This window comes from Mustela nigripes, chromosome 13 (assembly GCF_022355385.1).
Source record: "Mustela nigripes isolate SB6536 chromosome 13, MUSNIG.SB6536, whole genome shotgun sequence".
Classification (NCBI taxonomy): domain Eukaryota; kingdom Metazoa; phylum Chordata; class Mammalia; order Carnivora; family Mustelidae; genus Mustela; species Mustela nigripes.
Genome location: NC_081569.1, coordinates 117941344 through 117961768, shown reverse-complemented (window position 1 = coordinate 117961768; position 20425 = coordinate 117941344). Strand labels below are relative to the sequence as shown.

The 20425-nt window shown below is 47.2% G+C and overlaps 1 protein-coding gene across 5 annotated transcripts in view; it reads right to left on the bottom strand.

Moving 5' to 3' along the window:
* Window positions 1-12145: 12145 nt before the first annotated feature.
* The window catches only part of FOXN3 (forkhead box N3), a 397011-nt gene continuing 388731 nt past the window's right edge, over window positions 12146-20425 (bottom strand). For all 5 annotated transcript variants that reach the window (XM_059373546.1, XM_059373549.1, XM_059373550.1 and 2 more), the window contains one exon: window positions 12146-18949. In XM_059373546.1, the coding sequence (XP_059229529.1) occupies window positions 18418-18949 (532 nt within the window). In that variant the 3' untranslated portion in view covers window positions 12146-18417. The remainder of the gene's footprint in view (window positions 18950-20425) is intronic.

Sequence of the window (20425 nt, the reverse complement as noted above, 5' to 3'; positions counted from 1 at the left end):
GTCATGGGTCCTAGGTTGGTATCCCCAGGAAGAAGATCTAGACACGGCATAGTGTATTTGGCATGGCCAGAAAGCAGTGGCAGAGGGCAGGGGGAGTAAGACACCAAAGTGTAGGAAATCCTTAGAAGTACGGTGTAGAGCAGGTCACCACTATGGGCCACCAGAACTTTACCCCTCTGGGGACCTCTGGGAAGCAGCACAGGATAGTGCTTCTCAAACTTTAACTCACTCCTGGGACATTGTTAAAATACCGATTCTGATGCACCAGGTCGGGGTGGGGCCCAAGATTCTGTACCACTAACCAGCCGCCGTTGGGGTCCACACTGCGGGCCCTGGCACCACGCTTCGAGGAGCAAGAGTGTGTAGAGCACACACCTTACAATTACCCGAGCAGAAGGCTGAGAAAGCTGGGATATTAAACTCCAGCAGCCTTCCGGCATTGGCTGAGGCCTGCTGGGGTGGGGCACCAGGGCCCCAGCTCGCTGGGCTGCCCTGGCCTGGAGAAGACCCTCCGGTAGGGCGCTGCGCCCCCTACAGTCCTGTTGGCGGGGGGCTGGAACATGCATGCTAAGGGGGCCTGGTAGGGCTCCAACAGCTTCATTATGCACAGGGTTGTCCTGATCCCACTGTCCTCCCCGCCCACGATGGAAGCCTGCATTACCCCCACGTTAGGTGCTAAGAGCATCTGAGTGAGCCAGAGAGAGCCCCCCCGCCGACCCCCGTGCAGGGGCCCCAAGCGATGTCCAGAGAACACCCCGGAGCTGATCCTAAATCCAATCCAGACCCCAGATCCCTGAATGGGGCTTCCTCCCTATTTCCTCAGCCACTCTTGAACTCCAAAATTGGGGAGTAGCTTCAAAAGACCCTTCACTGATGAGCAGGGGTCTAGCAGGGTCACGGTCAAGGTCTTGCTGGGTCCTACCTCTGTCTTTAGCCTGGCCGGGGGGACACAGTGGCTCCCCCCACGGGTGGGGGCTCCTGAGGAGGCTGGCAGAACATCTTGGGGGCATGTTCTGCCTCCGTTTCCTCATCTATGAAGTGTGGAGAGTAGAAGACGCTGCCTCGTACACTTGTGCATACGAAGTGCCAGCCGCGGGCCCTGGTATACAGTCAGCACTCAAATGGTCGCTCTGATCAGGCTGACAGGCTTCAACACCCCGTGTCAGTAGCTCTTCTTCTTCTTTTAAAGATTCAGTTATTTATTTGAGAGACAGAGAGTATGAGAGCTGGAGAAGGGGCAGAATGAGGGGAAGCCGATTCCCCGCTGAGCAGAGAGCCCACATGGAGCTCCATCCCAGGACCCCAAGGTCACGACCTGAACCAAGACCAGGAGTTGGTGGCTTCACCCGTGGAGTCACCCAGGTGCCCCGCTAGCTCTTCTGTCTCGAATCCTTTGTCTGCTAAAAAGGGCCCCATACCCCCAGGTGAGGGAGAGTCCAGAAAACAAGAAGTGTCGTTGCTTCGCACCCTTCACCCCAGGACCTGAGTGTGGATTGCTGGGGCAGGGCATGGCCCTTATGCCCATGTTCGTTTGCTGAGGGCCCCTCCAATGGCAGGAACAAGGGAGGGTCCCGTGGATGGAGTCGGGTCCTTCAGTGACCACTGCCCCCTCCACTTTGACCCACTGTGGAGTCCTACAGAAGAGGGAGGGAGATGCCGGGACCCTGGGGACTGCACTGCACAGAGGGGCCCATGCCTCGCCCCGGACGGGCAGAGCAGGGGTGTTCATCAGGATGCTGGGAGCCCAGTCTGGCCTTTTGTAAAGCTTCTGGAGCAGACCTGCTGTTTACTCTAGATGCAGAAAAGAATACAAAGTTGATGAATTTGGGTCCCTGCAGAACAGCCGGGGTCCACATCTAACAGAGGGAAGACGCAGGGTCCCCACGCTCCTGAGTCAGCTCGCGGCCCTTCCTCGGTGCACGCGAACACCCCTGGCTCTCCTTCCTCCCTCCATCCATCTGCAGCCTCCACCACACGCCTGCCGGCCCTACCGTCAGCTGGAAGACGACTGTGCTTGGTTTTGATTTGTTTGTTTTTGTTTTTAAGGCTAGGCTCCTGGTCAAATCATCCCACCCTCCGTCCCGTCACCCCAAACTTCCTCACTTGGTGTTTTCTAGCTTCTTTTCAATTTGTTGATTCATATCCTGCTTTCTTCAAAGAGATCCGAGGTGGCTGCTGTCAAAGTAAAGGAACAGTAAAACCAGCATTCGTGAGGGACAACAGCAGAACAACATGCAGAAGAGGAGAAGGAGAAAACAACTTACCAAGAGCCCTTGGCCAAGGGCAGTTGCAGGAAGGAAGAAACAGGGAAGCAGACACAGCCTGTATCTTTCACTGTATTCAAGTTCATCATGGGGGAAAATGAATAAGCAGAAACCCACCGGTTCTTGGCTCTGAGCTTTGAGAGGATTTTGTCTGGGTCGTCAGATATCGGGCTCTGGGTCCTCGAGTAACTTAATGAACAGTATCTCCAAATGGTGGCCATAAACGCAGAAGACTTTCTCGCATTGACGGTTTCGTCCATCCATTCTCAAAACAAGATGAGTGCATAAGAGAGCGCGTTTCCTTCGAAGGGTTCACCAGGATACCTTATAATAAAGCAAGCCAAGAATTTAAATGTTTCATTTTAAAAGATTTTGTTCACAATACTAATAATGTGATTAGCATTTATGAGTGATGGCAGATTGTCTTTAAAACCTGAAGATTCAGGGGCACCTGGGTGGCTCAGTGGGTTAAGCCTCTGCCTTTGGCTCAGGTCATGATCTCAGGGTCCTGGGATCGAGCTCGGCATCTGGCTCTCTGCTTGACAGGGAGCCTGCTTTCTCCTCTCTCTCTGCCTGCCTCTCTGCCTACTTGTGATCTCTGTCTGTCAAATAAATAAATAAAATCTTTAAAAAACAAACAAACAAACAAACAAACAAACCCTGAAGATTCAGGGTCCTTCCCAGAGTGAGATCAGGAGGAGTTTACCCATAATGGCAGAGAGATTCGTCACCCGTAAAGGCAGCTCTATTTGTTGGTGGAGGAGTTAGTTTTCCAGGGCTTCCCTAACCAACCACAGCAAACTGGAGGCCTGGAGCAACAGAAATGTCTGGTCTCACAGGTCTGGAGGCTGGAAGTCCCAGATCAAGGGGTCCACAGGGCCAATCTCTGTCTGAAAGCCAGAGAAATATCTGTTCCAAGTACTTTCTCTCCCGGTGGTAGCCTACCTGCAGTCCTCACATGGTCTTCTCCCTCTATGTCTGTGTCTGAATGTCCCCTTTTGATAAAGACACCAGTCCTCTTAGAATAAAGGTCCACTCTATTCCAGTATGACCCTCACCTTAACCAATCTGATTTGCAATGACCCTATTTCTTTTTTTTTTTTTTAAGATTTTATTTATTTATCAGACAGAGATCACAAGTAGGCACAGAGGCAGGCAGAGAGAGAGAGAGAGAGAGGGAAGCAGGCTCCCTGCTGAGCAGAGAGCCCGATGTGGGGCTCGATCCCAGGACCCTGGGATCATGACCTGAGCTGAAGGCAGAGGATTTAATCCACTGAGCCACCCAGGCGCCCCGACCCTATTTCTAAATAAGGTCACATTCTGAAGGACTGGGGAGGGGGGTCAATATCTCGATAGATGATTGTGGAAAGCGGGGAGGCACAATTCAACCCAGAACAGAGCCAAGGACAGGAATGAAGCCCGAGATAAGTCTTGGGGACCAGCGTGTGCACTTGTGGGAGGGAAAACTGACATGTCACTGAGCAGAAACCCAATCAAATGCCTCCTGTCCAGGCTGGAGGTTTATAATCACAACAGCACGGTTCTTCCAGGTGCCTGGGAGAAGAGCAGAAGAGTAAGAATTTGTCCGTGTTTACCTGGCCCTGGCCAAGAGGGAGAGGCAGCAAATCTGGGGACCTGGGCACTCTGGCCTCCATGTAGATACACTGGGCGGCGAGTCTGGAAGCCTCCACCAGGTTTTTCCATGGTTTTGATAAAATCTCTTCTCTTCAGATTTTCTTGGTTTTAATACCAAGCTTACCAAACTGACCAATTCATCTTCTCAGGAGCCCTGATACTGGGAATCACCAGGTACATTTAACATCATAGGACACTCGGTGTAAATGTCACCTCCCTGCTTTGTGCGAGGGATAACCCACCCTCGTATAGTATAAACCTGGGGTCAACGCTCCTCCACTGTGGAGGGAGCGTACAGTCCCTGAAAAAGACGCTTTCTCTCTTGTCAATTAACCCAGGGGCACTCTGGTTTATTCATCAGTCTTTTGTGATCTTGGTTAATGGTAGTCTGCTCTGCTCCAGCCAAGATCTTTGGGAGTGGTTGTCAAAGCCAGAGAGCATTTCCTCCGAGATGCTAATTCAGGAAGTAGATAAGAAAAAGCCCGGCGTGAGAGGTAGGAGGAGGAAAGGAAAGATCCTAGAGAGAAAGGGTGTACTTGAGGAGCTAGAGGAACAGTGGAGAGCAGACAAATGTCCTGTGGGCTGAAGTGGGGAGATGGTTTAGGAGTGCTTGGCAGTGGGGGCGGGGAAGTGGCAGAGGAAAGGCCTCAAAATAGCATTGAGTGCAAGGAAATTGGGACAAGAGGAAAGGAACTGCGAGAAGCATGAATGGTGCTTATATGTTGTTTTTCCAAGAGACGAAAACTAAAGATGGAAAATTCCTGGGTGTTTTGTTTGTCGTCTGCTTTTTCTTGTTGTGGCTGTTGATTATTTTGGCTATTTGATGGGACTTCTTTGAAAGCAACTCTATGTAGAAACAGCAGCGCTGCCCAAGAGAGACAGTATCTGGGCTGCATATGTTGTTTCAAATCAAAAAGTGGCTAAAGAAAAAAAAAGTGGCTAAAGTAGTAGCCGCTTTAGAAAAATAAAAAGAAACAGGTGCAACTAATTTTAATAATATGTTTTGTTTAACCCAATATTATCCAAATATTATTGCAATATGTAATCAATATTTTCAAAGGTATTAATGGAATGTTTTACATTGTCATTTCCATATTGAGTCTGTAAAATCCAGTATATTTAGAGCACTTCTCAGTTTCATCTGCAGGGGCCATTATCTGTGTGTCAGCATAGACAGTGGCTGGACAAGGTAGTTTTGGGATGCTTAAGGATAAAGTGATAATAATAGTAGTAGTAGTAATTAATAATAATGGTCATTTATGGAGCCTCTTAGATGTGACACATGTCACATTAACTCTCTTTTTCATGCACCATTACACTTAATCCTCTTAACCTTACATGGTAGGTACTATTATTATCTCATTCTGTTTGATACTGAAACAGCATCAGAGAGGGTGAGTGATTTGCCCAAGGTCACACAGCTGGTAAAGGGCAGAGTTGGGATTGGAAACATTTCATCCGACGCGAGCATTTGGCTTCATTTCCTCCAGGTCAGCAAAGAGGCCGGCACCGCCCCAGCTCTCCCCAGCCCTGTCCTGGGAGTTCAGGCGCCAAGGAGGGACTTTCTTTCCTGATTAGTGGAGCTGTCATGTTGACTTAAAAAAACAGCCCGGAAAGAACATTAATTGTACAGCTGAGCATCCTGTGTGACTGACTGAGAACAGGGCGGTAACAAGACGCTCGGACTCCCATCACCTGGAGGAAGCTGCAAATTCAAGGCCAGCGACCAGGTTAACAAAATGCAATTGTTCTCAATGACACTTACTTAGCAAAGAGCCAGGGAGAGAATTGATTGTCATTAAATCCGGACAAGAGCATCGATTGTCCCCCCCAGTGATGATTTGAAGATTCTGACTTATCCATGCTGAGCGTGTTGGGGCAGACACACTGTGATGTGATTTCCCGCACAGAAACAGGCTCCAGCGTGGCCAGTCAGGACGACAGAAGCTGGAGACCAAGGCCCGGCCAGAGGCGGGGGCTGCCGAGGTCATGCCCACGCCACCCCATGCCCCACCTCCACCTCCAACCCTACCAGCCACACGCAGAAGGAGACGAGTCCGGGCTGGCCTGAGAGGTGGGAGATTGGGGGATGGGGGTGGGGGGTGGAGCCTGGGGTAGGGGTTGTCTCTTCTTTGGTCCTGTTTGTCCTTCAGTCTGTGACATTTTAGCCAGAATGAAGTCTCAGATGGCTGTGCGGGACAGACACCCTGTGTGCAGTGGACGGGACGCAGGACCGGAGTGCTGGCCTCGGGCCTGTGGCGTCCAGTTTCATTCCTTGACCTTCCCCAGCTGAGCTCAGCCTCCCGTAGCTGGAGTGAACCCCGGGCTCCGTTCCCTGACTTCACACCAGCCAACAGCGGTGAGGAGTGGAGAGATGCGGTGGGGGGGGGGGGTGGTGACAAAGGCCGGACTGTTCTTTGCAACCACTATTTTTAGGCCTGAAAAGGACCACCCACCACTGAGAAGTTTGGGGAACGATCCACCAGCTGCCAGTGAGACATCCATGAATCGCCACAGCTAGATTTGGGGAGGTGAGCACGCCGGAAGGTAGGAATCACATTTCTCGTCGGCATCTCGGCACCTATCCGGATTGGCACATAGCAGTCGCTGAAAAACAAGTGTGGGTTGACTGTGAGTGAGAAGGAGAAAAATCTATTTTAAAACTTTCTGAATCTATTTCTTCCTAATCTTTTCATGTTTTTGGACAGGCTTCACTGTATATGCCATGCTGGAAAAGGAGTCATGTATTTAAAAATAAGTAAGGGCCAGAAGTACCCAAACTCATCGTCTGAGTTGTTGCTGTTATTGTTGTTGTTGTTTTAAAGGAAGCCCAATTATTTTAAATGCATTTGACTATATTTAAAGGCTAACTACCTGCAAGATATGGCAGTTCTCTAAAAAGGCTTCCCATCGACTGAAGAACTACCACTAAACATTATACTGGAATGTCCTGATTGTAAACAGGAGAAGCCTGTCTGCAAACCACAGATCTATAGTCTCATGGCAATATTCTTGGCTGGATTATTGTGACTATGGTTCGTAAGTTCTTGGCAAGGAAGCCAGTTTGGACTCACTAAGATACAATATGTGAATGAAGGGAGGAAGGAATGGATGAATAAAGTGTGGTTGCTTTTATGAGGGATATGTTCCCTAAGACCTCATATAATTTAGTACACGCATAAATCACGACTAATTCCCCCATAGGAATAAAGCAGGATTTACATCATTTCAAGTTTTGTTCATTCAGTGAAACTGTATTCTTTCTCATTGTCTTCTTTCAGATTTGCATAATTCATATTAGCATAGAGTATGACTCTATTTCCTCTTTTATAAAGGAAGACTCTGGACTTTTGACCTGGAGATCAAAGATCTCCAGTTTTGATTGGATGGAGAAATGTAGGTTTTATTTTCATAAAGCCAAGTGCATCTGCCCTCAGAGCGTGCTGATCAGAAGGAAACTGACCTACCAGTTTTCCAGAACCATGCCACAGGGCATCAGCTTTGTCCAAGTCAATATACAAAAGACATCTGTGATCCAAAAACATCAGGAGGGACAGCAAAATCAGGACCCTCACACCATCCCCCAGTGGTAATCTCAACTAGCCTTGAACAGTGGACCAAATCTAAGGAGGTGGCATTTAAGAGAGAGAAACAAGCAGAGAGAGAGGCAGGCTCCCTGCTGAGCAAGGAGACGGACACAGGACTTGATCCCAGAACGGACTCGATCTTGACCGGAGCCGAAGGCAGATGCCCACCCGACTGAGGCGCCCCAAAGCCCTGCACTCTGATCCCAAATTAATATCTGGAGAAGGACACCAATGGCTGGGACTTACTTGTTTTAGTTAATTGCAAGTTCAGTCTGAATCAGTGGCATGATGAGTCTTCTGACAATAAAATTCAGTCTTTGGTTTCAGGAATAGAAATGGGAGATCTAGAAGGGAGGAGGTGGCGATCCCCCTCCTCAAACTTACCTGGAGTTCTATTCTCAGCTCTCAGTTTTGATCACAGATGGGAACATGTCCAGAAGAGAGAAAGAGAGAAAGAGTAGATGGAACTTGAAATGTCTGTTCTGGAAAAGACTTAGGAAGTTATCGTTTCCACACGGAGAAATGGTTGCTGTGTGCAAGAAGAGTTAGCTTGCATTTTTGTGGACTTCCAGGCTAGTCCAAGAACCTTCCCATGAAAGTTTAATGGAGTGAAATTTTTGTTTCAATAACAGGACAGTTACAGGGTCTCAAGATGAAAGGGTCCCCTGAGTTCAGGTGATGGGTTTGGTCATCTTGGCACCACCTAATCGCTAATCAGGAACATGGTACAAAAGAGTCTGTGTATCTCATTTCCCTTTCTTTCAAACTCCTAGGAAGTTGCTTCCAGATGATTGAGAAAAGAGAAAAGCAAGGACAAGGAAATTACAAGAAACAGTTTTAAAAATTACTTTGGTAGTAACGAAATGACAATTCAAACAGTAATAACGGAGATTGTACCTGTTAGCAAGAAGCAAGGGGAAAAGTAAATTCCTATACTGATGAGACTGTGGTGAAAACTCTGGTGTTTTCATTCGCTGCTATCCACACCGACTCCTTTTGGAAAGCCTGTAGGGAAAGACCTGCGACATTGCTAACACTTCTGTTCCAACAGTCCAACAGGCTAGCTAACAAAAGACAAGTTGAAAACGTGCAAATGGACACATGCCTGAAGATAATCACTGTGGTATTACTTATCAGGGAGAGAAAAGTCCAAGCTCTGTAAACAACGAAGAAGGAACGGTTGAAGAGGACAGGCATTCTCTCGCTAGAATATTATGTCTCATTTAAAGAGGCATGCTCATGGGGGCACCTGGGTGGCTCAGTGGGTTAAAGCCTCTGCCTTCATCTCAGGTCATGATCCCAGAGTCCTGGGATCGAGCCCCGCATCGGGCTCTCTGCTCAGTAGGGAGCCTGCTTCCTCCTCTCTCTCTGCCTGCCTCTGCCTCTCTGCCTACTTGTGATCTGTCAAATAAATTTTAAAAAAATCTAAAAAAAAAAAAAAAAAAAAGTCATGCTCATGGTACCTGTGGAGAAAATGCATAGGACAGAACACAGTGTGTGCACCTGTGGGGGATTGCCACCTAAAATTCTACAGATGTGATGATTCTAATTGCATGCCAGACAGATGGGTATGACACAAGATAAGAAGAACAATTTCCTCCTTTGGGTCCGGCTTTGCCACGAGCGAGCTGTGGCATTTCGGGCAAATCCCTGTCTTTTTCTGTGCCACAGCGGCCAACTGGGTAAGACAGGGAGTTGGGACTCACTGGTGTCTAAGGTCCTTTCCAGTTTTAAGAAGTGAATAGAATGGACCTAGGTCGTGAAGAAACTGTATCCCAGAGGGTTTAAGAAATCAGCCACGGTCTTGCTTTCGGACTTATCCCATCATACTCCACTTCTTCCATATTCCATATTTTTAGAAATCAGTTTTGCAATGAAGAGCAGATGAGAAAAAATAGAATTCCTTGATCTTTCTCAAATAAATTGCCACACTTTGAAGGAAATTTAGCCATATGCTCCCCCAAGTAATTTAGTATGAAGAAGCATAACACAGTTCTCGAGTCATTAGGATACTTTATTCAACAATGCCCAAGAATGATTTCAAATCCAGATGCTGCTGCTAAGACATTACTGAAATGCGCTGTTCTGGGGAGGTTTATTTGCACAAAACAAAGGGAAGGGGTGGACATTTAATAAACCGGTTTATTCACTTGCATTTCAGTCTTTTTTTTTTTTTTTTAATTGTCTTTCCCCAGTTCCTTAGTTTTGTACTCCAATCAGTGGAAAAATGGTCACTATGTTTGTGCATAACTCAGGCCCTTTTCATTCTTAGGGGTTCGAGAAGCAAGGTAACAGACATGAGCTTTCAACACATGACCAAAAGCCTCCTCGTCATGCCCAGACTTCCTCTGAAATTGCCTTCATCTGTTCAGAACTTTCTGGAAGGGTGATGATTTCTGAGTTTAGACACTTCCTTTTCATCAGGCAGAGCAGTCAAGAGGGGAGGAGGGACTAGAGAAGAAACGCCACTAGCACAGGATCAACACACAAAAGGGTCCTCGGGGTCACTGAAGTATGTGGAGAATTTCACTACTCTGAGGAGTAAACTTTACAGACAGTGTTTGATCTTTTTGGAAAAGAACCCATTTTCAATTGTCCAGGATGAATTTTTAAACTGCAGGGACAGCCCACAACCAGATTACCTAAAAATTAGAAGGAGAGCTTACGTATTATTTAGATATCAAATAATGCATCTATCCAGCAAATCATTACATTTTCAAGGCAGAGTCTAGTTTGGCTCCAAGAACACTTTGACCTAGAGCTCTCCAACCAAATGCACAGCACAGCCTGGCGAACGCTGCAGTTAAAACCAGGGCAGGAAGGACAGGAAGTCCCTTACAAGTGTGAGTTTTATTAGTACCCCTGATTTCTTCTTTCTTTGCATTTATACCAAGCTGCTTTTAATAAAATAAAGACAGTAGTCATCCTTTGTTGACCTCTTTTTGGGAATTGGGGTGTGAATTGAAGAGGGAGGAGGCGGTGGCCGGTTGCCATCTTGAGGGCAGAGAACCCAGATGGGGAGGCACGTGAATAGAGAGTAAGGAAGTGAACACACATAGAAGCAGCTTAGAGACACACCCGAGTGCTGTCCTTTCAAACCAGTCACCTAGCAATACTTTGAACTTGTTCCAATAAGATTGCCCCTGCTTAACCCTCAGGAAGCTCTGCTCCAGAAAGAATGGCCTCAACCCCTTTGGGGGCCATTTAAGCCTGAGCATCTGCCTTCCACATCAGCTCAGGACTCCACTAGCTTGCAAGTCCCTTCAAGGCTGGCTCCACCTGTCACTGTCACCCACCTGTCACTGGGATAGGATTGGCGCCAAATGATGCTTCTTGAATTAAAAAAGAGAAGTGCCTCGTGAGGATAGCACAAGCATCGTTACCAGAAATAATATGCAATACCTAATTCGATGAGTTTGACTTTGGTGCAGTTTTTTTCCTACCGCCATGGTCTTATTTCAAGTCTTTGCTACTTGTCTCCTTTTTCCCTTACACCAGAGTATACCCGAGAGGACTTGCATTTTGGTCTTCACTGCAGGTCACAACTGAGTACCAGATTTCCACCCTTCCTCTCTTCCGTGGGATGGTCTGTGGGCCTCTGGAGGTCCTATGAGCATTTGGAAGTGTTCTCATTTGGACAGAGCTTCCTCAGGTATTTGACCATTCAGTCTAACTGGGAGTCTTTTTTAACCACCTTGAGGTTAAATTAGGAAACACACTCAATATGGGCTTTTTATTGAAGCCCCCACCCGTTACACTTGACCTTGAGCATACTCAACTTGGTCAACTACCTGATTCATCAGATTTGACCCAAAGGACTTTCTGCTTTTCTTCCCAACCACTCTTCCTTAAATACTGAAGGTCTGCCATCTGGAAGGAGACAGCATAGCTTCTTAGATGATTTTAGCAGTGGGAACAGAAATGGCAGCAATGCCAACATGTGGGGTCCGGGGTGACCACACTGAGAGGTCTTGGGGGGAGGGGGCTTCTGGTGGGCTCGCTGGGACAGTGAGACAAAACCAGCACAAGAGAGAACACCCTTTCTGCTCCTCCAGCATGGTGACTGGGGCCCCAAGATCTACTGATTGTCTGACCACTCCTTCCGGCCGTCCATCTCCTTGCTGGCTCTGGGGTATATTGTGGGGGTCATGGTTGGTGATAGCTTAAATCTACAGGAGAAGAAAAGTCTAAGGGTTAGAAAAGTTATCACAAGAAACCCTCAAGACCCGGGAGAGGCTGGCAGGCTCTAGCCCCAAAACAGAATTTTAGTGTATGGTTTGCCAGCTTCCAGATGAAAGGCAGAATCTGTTTTAACAACAAGCTCTAAGTTCTGTGTTGGGAGGCTTGCTGTCTAATGACTCTCTGGACCAGAGCTGAGAGCCACAAGTGAGAACAGCCTCTGGTGGAGAGTTTGTGTATTTGCAAAAAGGGTGTGTGTGTGTCTGTGTGTGTGTGTCTGTGTTTTCCCCACAAGGGGAGCATGCACAGGGATGCGTGGGTCCAGAAAGTGTGGCTGAGACCCTAAAAAAAAAAAAAAAATTGAACTGTAAAGAATGGCACACACACCCTAGTGCTGGTGAGACACAGAAAATGACTTTACTGCTCGGCATTTGCATACGGACCGCAGTGCACACAAGACAACATGGCGTTGTTCTTCAATCGATGCAACTCAGTAATTTTTATTGCAACTGGAAGACAATACATCACAGAAACTTTATGGTAGGTCTGGGGAAAAGTGTTATTTACAATAAATGATGAAATAGTTTGTCTTTGGCAATATGATTACATATGAAGAATGCGAAATGCAAATATGGATCCCTCCAAAGCAACACCATCAGGTCCCCAAAGCTGGGCTGATCGTGCCTGCCTCCGTGTCGCTCCTTTAGTAACACAAACACAGCTGAACGTCACTTCCTTTATCCTTTATGGTTCTCCCTTTCTATTCATGATATTGGCAGTTTCATACAGAAAATACAGAAAAAAAAATTGGCTTTTGAAAAATTATTACTCTAGTAAATTATCATTTGGCCATGTAGGACTATTGGCCAGCAAAGGTCAGACGACCCTAAGCGTCGATAGTAACCTCTTGGTCTTCTGATTGCTTTATCACCGTTATTATTATTTTTTCTTCTGTAAAACAAAAACGCAACTCAGAAATGTTACAGAATCAGAGTATAAAAAAAATGTACAAGTGTATAATGCTTCCCAGACACACCCGGATACTCCCCCCCCACCCCACATTTTCACCATGGCAGTAATAAGTAGTGAGTGTGAGTAACACAGCATGAAATTGGCTACTGAATCAGCTAGGAGCTGTAATGGCCTCAACATACAGACTCAAGAAATGCTTCATGTTTAAATAACTGAAATTGTGCTAAGTTTCATCTAAAAAAAAAAAAAGGGTGGGGTGGGGGTTGGGGTACTCAGGCCACAGTAATGAAAGGATGAAATACAATTTGTGGGTTTGACAGGCTCACCATATCGAAGTCGGTGCGAATCCAATATGGAATATCAGTTATTTGCAAAAGGTAGGGAAGGCTGTTCTCAACTTTTGCAAATGAAATAACAGTGGAAAAACACTGTTGAACGTATTCCAAATAAATAGTCTTGATTTCAACGCTAATGAAACGAACAGGAAGGGTACTTGTGAGCGTATCACAGTAAAGTCAGAAGTGATCTTTCACCTAGGTCTGATTTCAAAAGTAGGACAGACAGCAAAACGCAGCACCATAGACACATCGGTTTCGGCCGTTAAAAGATGGATCATTTTGAAAATCGTATTTTCCTTCCTTAATTTTTGGTCAGTGAAGCTAGCACTTGTTTGCTGAACTGTGGAAGAATGTCAAGGTCACACACGCATTATTCATGATAAAAGCAACCGAGCTGACGAGTCTGTGCTTAATTCAAGAATAACCAGTAGAAGAGAGAGAAAACAAGGAGTTAACCACCTCTGGTGCTCTCTCAAAGGTAGAGGGGTTAACGGATGAATTCACGAAGGTAGGCAGGTCTATACAGAACACTGAATGCCATGTGTAAATCCTCATGAAACTCCAGAAACAGGAACACCACACAATGTATATACTTTGATTTACACATCCTGTTACAAAGAAAAGACACCATTACAACTTTGTAACTGTGTTAACTGCGATATAAACCAAAGTCCCGAGTTTGGCAGGTAACTAAAAGAGGGTCATCACTTAGGTTATATAGCAAAAGTGTTGATGTATATTATATATAGTAGTATAAATAATAAAAAAGTATTATTTAAATTAGATCACAGTGCTGCATATGTGCATAACAGTGTTTGATATAGTATTGGAGGGCTGGGACCTACGACACTAAGGATTTAACTGTCAACACTGGTAAGTCACAATCAAGAGGGGACACAGAGTTCAAATGTGTTCTTTTGGTGGCAAAAATCCTGAAGATGAAAGAAAAATACTTCTCCACAGAAACATAAAAGTAAATTGCAACATCTGGGCAGCTGTGATCCACCAGAAAGAAACCGAGTCCCAACCTGAATCAAGTTTAAAGGGAAAAGAGAAGTCACATTGAATTTAACCCAATCCCATGTGGAAAACCCTCCCATGTAGGTCACTTGTACAGAATTCTGATTCCTTCTCCAAAAGCCCTTTGAACGAGAGGCTAAGAGCCCCCCTGCATAGTGCGGGGGTCACTGAAACGTGAGTTGGTAGCACTTGGGGCTGGGCAGGCCCAGTGTGTCCCAGGACTGAGCTGGGCACGAAAGCCAACTGGACGGTTTGCACTCTACAGAGCCCGCAGCCTAAAGTTGTCCCGGGGGCAGGAACGCCCTTCAGTGCAACGGCAGCTTCTAGAATGCCCTGTGGTAGCTACGGCCGCACCCAGCAAGGGCAAGGACCAGACACGCTGAAATGCCTCTCCAAGAAAAATCAGCTCTTGGGAAAAGCCTCCGACACATCCCTTCTTAAAGGCTCAGTCCCAAGACTGAAACCTGCCGCAGTTGTCTTGGCCATCTCAAACCACCACCTAAATGTGGGTTTGGTTCATTTGAGTTTCAAATAGACAGCTTTATTTACCAAAGAACTCTTAAAAGTATATTGATTAGAGAGGGAAGGAAAGTAGGAGCTTATGGTATATAAGGCTGGGAAAAATCTATGATGCAGACCCTTTCCACGTAGTACTAAAGATAAAGACAATTAGAGTAGCATAAAAATAACTGTCTATGTGTGTATCATTTAAGAAAAAAGAGGTGCAGTCTCTTTCTCTTAAATGTGTCCGAGGGCCAACAGGAAGTAATTGTAGATGTCACGGTGCTGATGTGTTCATGGTTGTTTTCCAAAGCATCTTTAAATATTGCTATAGTTCCCCATCTCCCCCTCCCCCCTGCCCCATGTGAGTATGTGAGATACTGGAATGACACACGAAAACACCACTTCTCCCAGCAGGAGAAATGAAAGCAAAAACACCACACCCCTTGGAGGGTGCTCAGGCGGTCTGTCAGACTCATGAATACATATGGTAGTTTGGAAGCTAAAAGAACACCTGACGTTTGGGAAGGAATTCCAAGACTAAAGTGAATTACATTTGAGCAAAATATTCTTTCACAAATAGGCTTGTGCTTAAATCCTCTACTGCTCTTGGAGGAGGGAGTGAGAGAGGGTGCCTCCTGCCCCTTGGCTTGGCAAGGACATGGACAACCTCATTCTGCAATGAATTCACTACAAACGGCCACATACACATCAATACTTTTTTTTTTCTCAACAATCAAAATACAAAGTTAAACACAATTGAGCCATTGTTTTGGTTATGCATAATGTGTATGCCTCCAAAAACAGAAGAAAAATAGAAAAAAGTACCCTCACTAAAGTTTCCCCTAGAAGTCACCCTGCGGCTCCTATACAGGTGCTGAGGGAGACCCAGGAAAATAACACTTAGAAAGCTGCCCGATGAGGTATTTATGCAAAAAGAGTGGTTCTGGAGTTAAGAACACACTTTTATAAGATATTTATCTATTTCTCAAAGAGATCAGAAAAGTAAATCACACACATTGCATTTTATTATTTTCTAAAAGAGGCCTTGGCTCCTTTAGAAAAATGAAATGAGGGGAGACAGCCCACTGTGGGGGTTTTGATTGGAAGAAGTCCCCGCCAGAAACAGTCCTGGATGTCCACCTCTGCCTTTCGGGAGGGAAGTTTGAACTTGACCCCAGAGAAGGGAGGGGTATGGGTGGGGGCCGAAGGGGGTGTCTCCCGGGCTTCATCAGGCGACAACACGTAGCAGAGTGTCGCTCAGACACCCCAGACACAGATTTTGGGGTGTCAGCTACTTGGGGAGATGGAGGGAACAGAGCACTTCGGTAATACATCCTTTCCCATCTACACCTGGAACAAACAGGCTGGAAGCATTCAGGTTTAGGTCCTGAACTTGACCTGTCATTTGGGCGTAGACCTTTTTTTTTTTTTTCAGGTTCTCTCACCAGCAACCCAGAGGAAGCAAAGCACGGGGTCCGCACCAGTTCGTTCCCTCTGTGCTGGCTCGGTTGGCCTCTGGGCTCATGACGGGCCATGACTCTGTCTCCCCAGCGCCCTCGCTCTCCCTCACCACCACGCCCTGAGCTCCCGTAGTGGGTTTTCCTGTCTGTGTTTTACAATTCCCCTCCACGTGGGTGGAAGATCATATTCTTTGGGAGGTCTCTCTCTCTGGATCTCCCAAGACAATTTCTTTTAGGCAAAGATAACAGGCGTTCCTGGTCTGCGTGACATCATCCCGTTGTCTAAATTCAGCTCTCACAATCTAGGTGGGCTTAATTCCAGGTTGGTTCATGTGCTCAGGTGACAGAGGTGGCCGGTCCCTCCTTCCCACTGTGAGACAGCCATACAGGAAAACCATCTGGGGCTGGTCCTTCCGACACCCGTGTCACTTCCTCCTGCACGCGTACCCTAACTCACACCCTCATCCAATAAGGCCCATTAGCGTGTTTCCCCTTCTTCTGGCTAATTTGCATAATTATTCACTGCCTTTTTGCTAGAACCAAATCACCGTAATGGTTTTCTCAAGTCAGCGTCCCATAATTCTCTTAATTCTATCATACACGCTCACTACTAAGTTTGCCCTCAAATTATTGCGTCATGGTAAACATGTACAGACAAAGAGAAAGGACACACTTTTCAACAGAGAATCAGGGGGTCAGGGGCTGAAGTGCAGACAAGGCAGTACAGAGCTCCACCATCCAGGCCCTACCAGAACATGAAGATATTTTATATTGCAGAGTAAGATTCCCCAACAGTCAGAATTTGTCCCTGAAGAAGGTTAAACCTTAAACACCTGCTTCAAAAAACCAAAACAAAATAATTGGGAAAAATAAAAAACAAACAAACAAAAAAAACCAGAAAAGAAAATTAAAGAAAGAAAGAAAAAAAAAGAGAAAAACCAAAAGAAACTCTAAGCCTAAGGGCTTAAAAATTAGAGGCATAGCCTTTTCTCTATTTTCTATATTTATATGAAAATAATTCATGCTTCATGCTAAATACATTATTTACCTTACAAGAACTTTGTTATTTTTGAATAAAAAAAGTTTGTGTTTTGTGATTTTTTTTCATTTTTTTTTTCTTTTTTTTCTTTTTTCAAAGGAATCCATGCATTGTGGATCAGAAATTTCTGCTGGCTACACTGGCTGAATGTGGAAATCACTGATTTTTGCAAAGATGAATCCTGACTGACATTAATTGCAAACTCCATTTTGAGGGCAGTATAGGAGTTTTTTGATTTTTTTTTTTTTGCCGTGTTTTCACTTCTGTTTGTCCATCAATGTGCCTTTAATCTTTTAAAAATACACCACAATACTAATGGCAGGTTCTGTAGCTTTTTGTTTTTTCACTCGGATCAAATAGTTTTGACAGACAGGAAAAGATCTGTACCATTATTTTCTTCCTTAACAGCTATTGTACTTTCCTAGACTTGATTTTTCACTTGGGCAGTTAAGAAGACATAGCTTGTTCTCTGCATCAGTTCTTTCTCGTGTGTGTGTGTGTGTGTGTGTGTGTGTGTGTGTGTCCACGCGTGCACGCGCAGGACCAACCTTCAGGCTTATGGCTTGTGGAACATTTTCATAATTCAATACAGAACAAAATTCAATGATGAGTAACATCACTAAAAACTGACCCAGATTCCTCTCCTTAGTCATTGACAACTGGTATAAAAGGAGTGGTCCAGTGTGCCTACCTCCTCAGATGCTACTAGGCTTCACAGCAAAGAAGCACAAAGGACTGGAGACCGCCCCCGACCCTGCCCACTCACCCCTGCACACTTCATGGCAATGAAACCCACAGCAAGGCCAAGGGTTCTCCTAGCACAGCTGGGCGCCCCACGCTACGGGCCTGGGTCTGCTCCCAGGGGACCAGGTCCTTCCTTGTCCCCAGTCCCTTTATACGCATTCACCGAGCAACCCCAACTGGGTGGCCATGCTGACCTTTTAAACCTAAGGGTTGGGCCTGATCGACGATGACTTTGCACACGTGCCTTCTAGGTGCCGAATGTGTGTCCCTGTGGCACGATCGCTGGCATCCCTGTGGAGTCAGCCATGTGTTTCTGACAAAGCTGGAGGAAGCAATGGTAATTTTGGCTTTTTCGGTTTTGTCTTCAGATAATGAGAAGCTTTTGTAAAACAGCTGAGTGTCAATATGAGTTCTATGGCTTCAATCTCCTTTAAAAATAAAATTCTTAAGGGTTCAAAACAAAGGAGGGGCAAATTAAAAAAAAAGAGAGAAGGAAAGAAAGAATACCAAACCAAACCAAACCAAAAAAAAAAAGAAAGAAAAAGAAAAAAAGAGAAAAGAACAAAAAAGGAAAAAAACAATAATAAGTTGCTGATATTGCCACAAATCATTAGAAATCTCCTGACATGCTAAAACCAAATGGCCGAAAGTTCAAAACAAATCAGTGACTTGTTTTTAATTTTTTGTGGTTTCCTTTTGCTCTTTCTGCCCCTTTGCCGTCCGATTGGTGATGTTATTCAAACAGGACCGAATCCCTGCCAAGTGCAGGAGTGAGCCCGCCGCCTCTTTCATCTCCTCGTCGTCGCTCTCGGGGGGCTTCTCCGTGCGTCTCTTTTTGAGGGGCAGCGTGTCGCTGGGCACCTTCCGGGCCTTGGCGAAGTGCTGGCGCTTCTTGTGCTGGGCCGCGTAGCCGCTGTCCCCCAGGGCGTCCTTGGCTTCCTTGGGGCTGTGTTTGCGGTCGTCGTCCTCCGTCTCGCTGTGGCTCTGGAAGCTGCCCTCGCTGCCCTCCTGGCTCCCCTTGGTGGCGAACTCGTAGTGGTCGTCGGCCGAGGAGGAGGAGACCGAGTCGCTGGCCGGCGAGGTGCTCCGGGCGTTGGACGACTTGGCACTGCTGTAGTTGTGATCCTCCTTGGGGTCGCCGCTGACCACCGGGGAGCCGCACGACGGCTCGCTCTCAGTCCGCAGCCGGCAGCCTCCGAGGCCGTTCCTGCGGACGGGGCGGTGGGGGTGGGGAGCGGGGAGGACGACACAGAGAGCACACAGGTTAGCCCCCCGCGTTCACGCCTGTGGCCCCCCGACCTGCAGCCCGGTGCTCTGCTCGCCTGGGACCTGCAGGCGGCCCTATTCTGCAGATGGCATCCCAAATCCGGACCCGCGGCCTCCCTGCTCGTCCCCCCTTGGCCGCAGAGATGAGCAAACCTCACTCTTGTGTAGCGACAGCCATGGGAGGCCACCACCTTACGTGAACCCAGAAAGATTAAGCCGTGCTTGGTTTCGCACGCCCGCCAATGCTGTGCGGCAGGTATCGCCAGGCGACACTGGCTGGGTTCCTCAGGGGAACAAGTCTGTTATCTCCCAGAGCTGCAACATCAGGAGCCTATTGTCAGGACACCAAACCCAGGGCTCAGCCGAAAGGGCTGCCTGCCGTGTGGTGACAACTATTCACTTGCGCCTTCCCTCCCTCCCTTGTTCATCCTGCAAACATTCACAGAAGACCTCATACAACTGCACGGCCTTGTGGGGGGGTGGTCCCGAGGAGCCATCCGCGGTGGGATGAGACAGATGCTGTCACGAAGATGCTTCCAGTGCAACAGAGAAGCAAGTCGCGGTTATCACAGGTGCGAGAGCGCTAAGTTACCACCTGCTACTCTGACCACCTGCCAAACGCCATGTGCCGTCCACAAGGACAGCTGCGTCCGGCTCTGCGACATGGGAGTGAGCATCCCCACTCCACTGACTCCTGGAAAGCCACACAGCTAGTATGTAGCAGGGAGGGGACTGAGACCAAGGTCTGAGTCTCAAGATGGGCTCTTGATGCAATCCGACCGACCCAAGCTGTTTTTCTGATTTTGCTATGACCAGGTCCCGTCCAGACACTCCCATCAGGACCCCAGCCCACTTACCACACCATGGACTACCGTCCCGTGTGTCTACATCTGAGCGATGAACTAAAGCCCCCGTGCTTCCGTCCTGGCAAAGGGACAGGGAACTGCACCCACTTCGTTGTGGGGCTGAGGATGCGAGGGAACACCTGTCCATGGGGACCAGGGCCCGGCCACTGACAGGACACAATAGGTGCTCAGAAGAGGTGGTGAGGAGAGATGAATACGCAAGAGTGAAAAGGGTTACTTCCAGCTGGAGGGGACAGATGTAGGGCAAGGGAAAGGCCCGCGGAAGACATGTCATCTGACCTCGGACACGAGGGCTGAAGGTCTGGGGCAGAAAGGAGAGGGCTTCTACTGCACCGCGCTGGCCCCGTGGCCTGTAAGCCTATTCACCCAATGATGTCCTTCTAGGAGACCTGGGGTACGTGAGCACAATTTTCCTTCCTTCCTTCCTACAAACTCCCAGCCATACGCACTCCTACTATGTTCCCTCCGCAGAGGGCACGTCCCACCATCTTTGCGAGCTAGCTGGGTGCTTCCCATTAGAGTGTTAGCTCCAGAAGAGAGGGCCCAGTCAT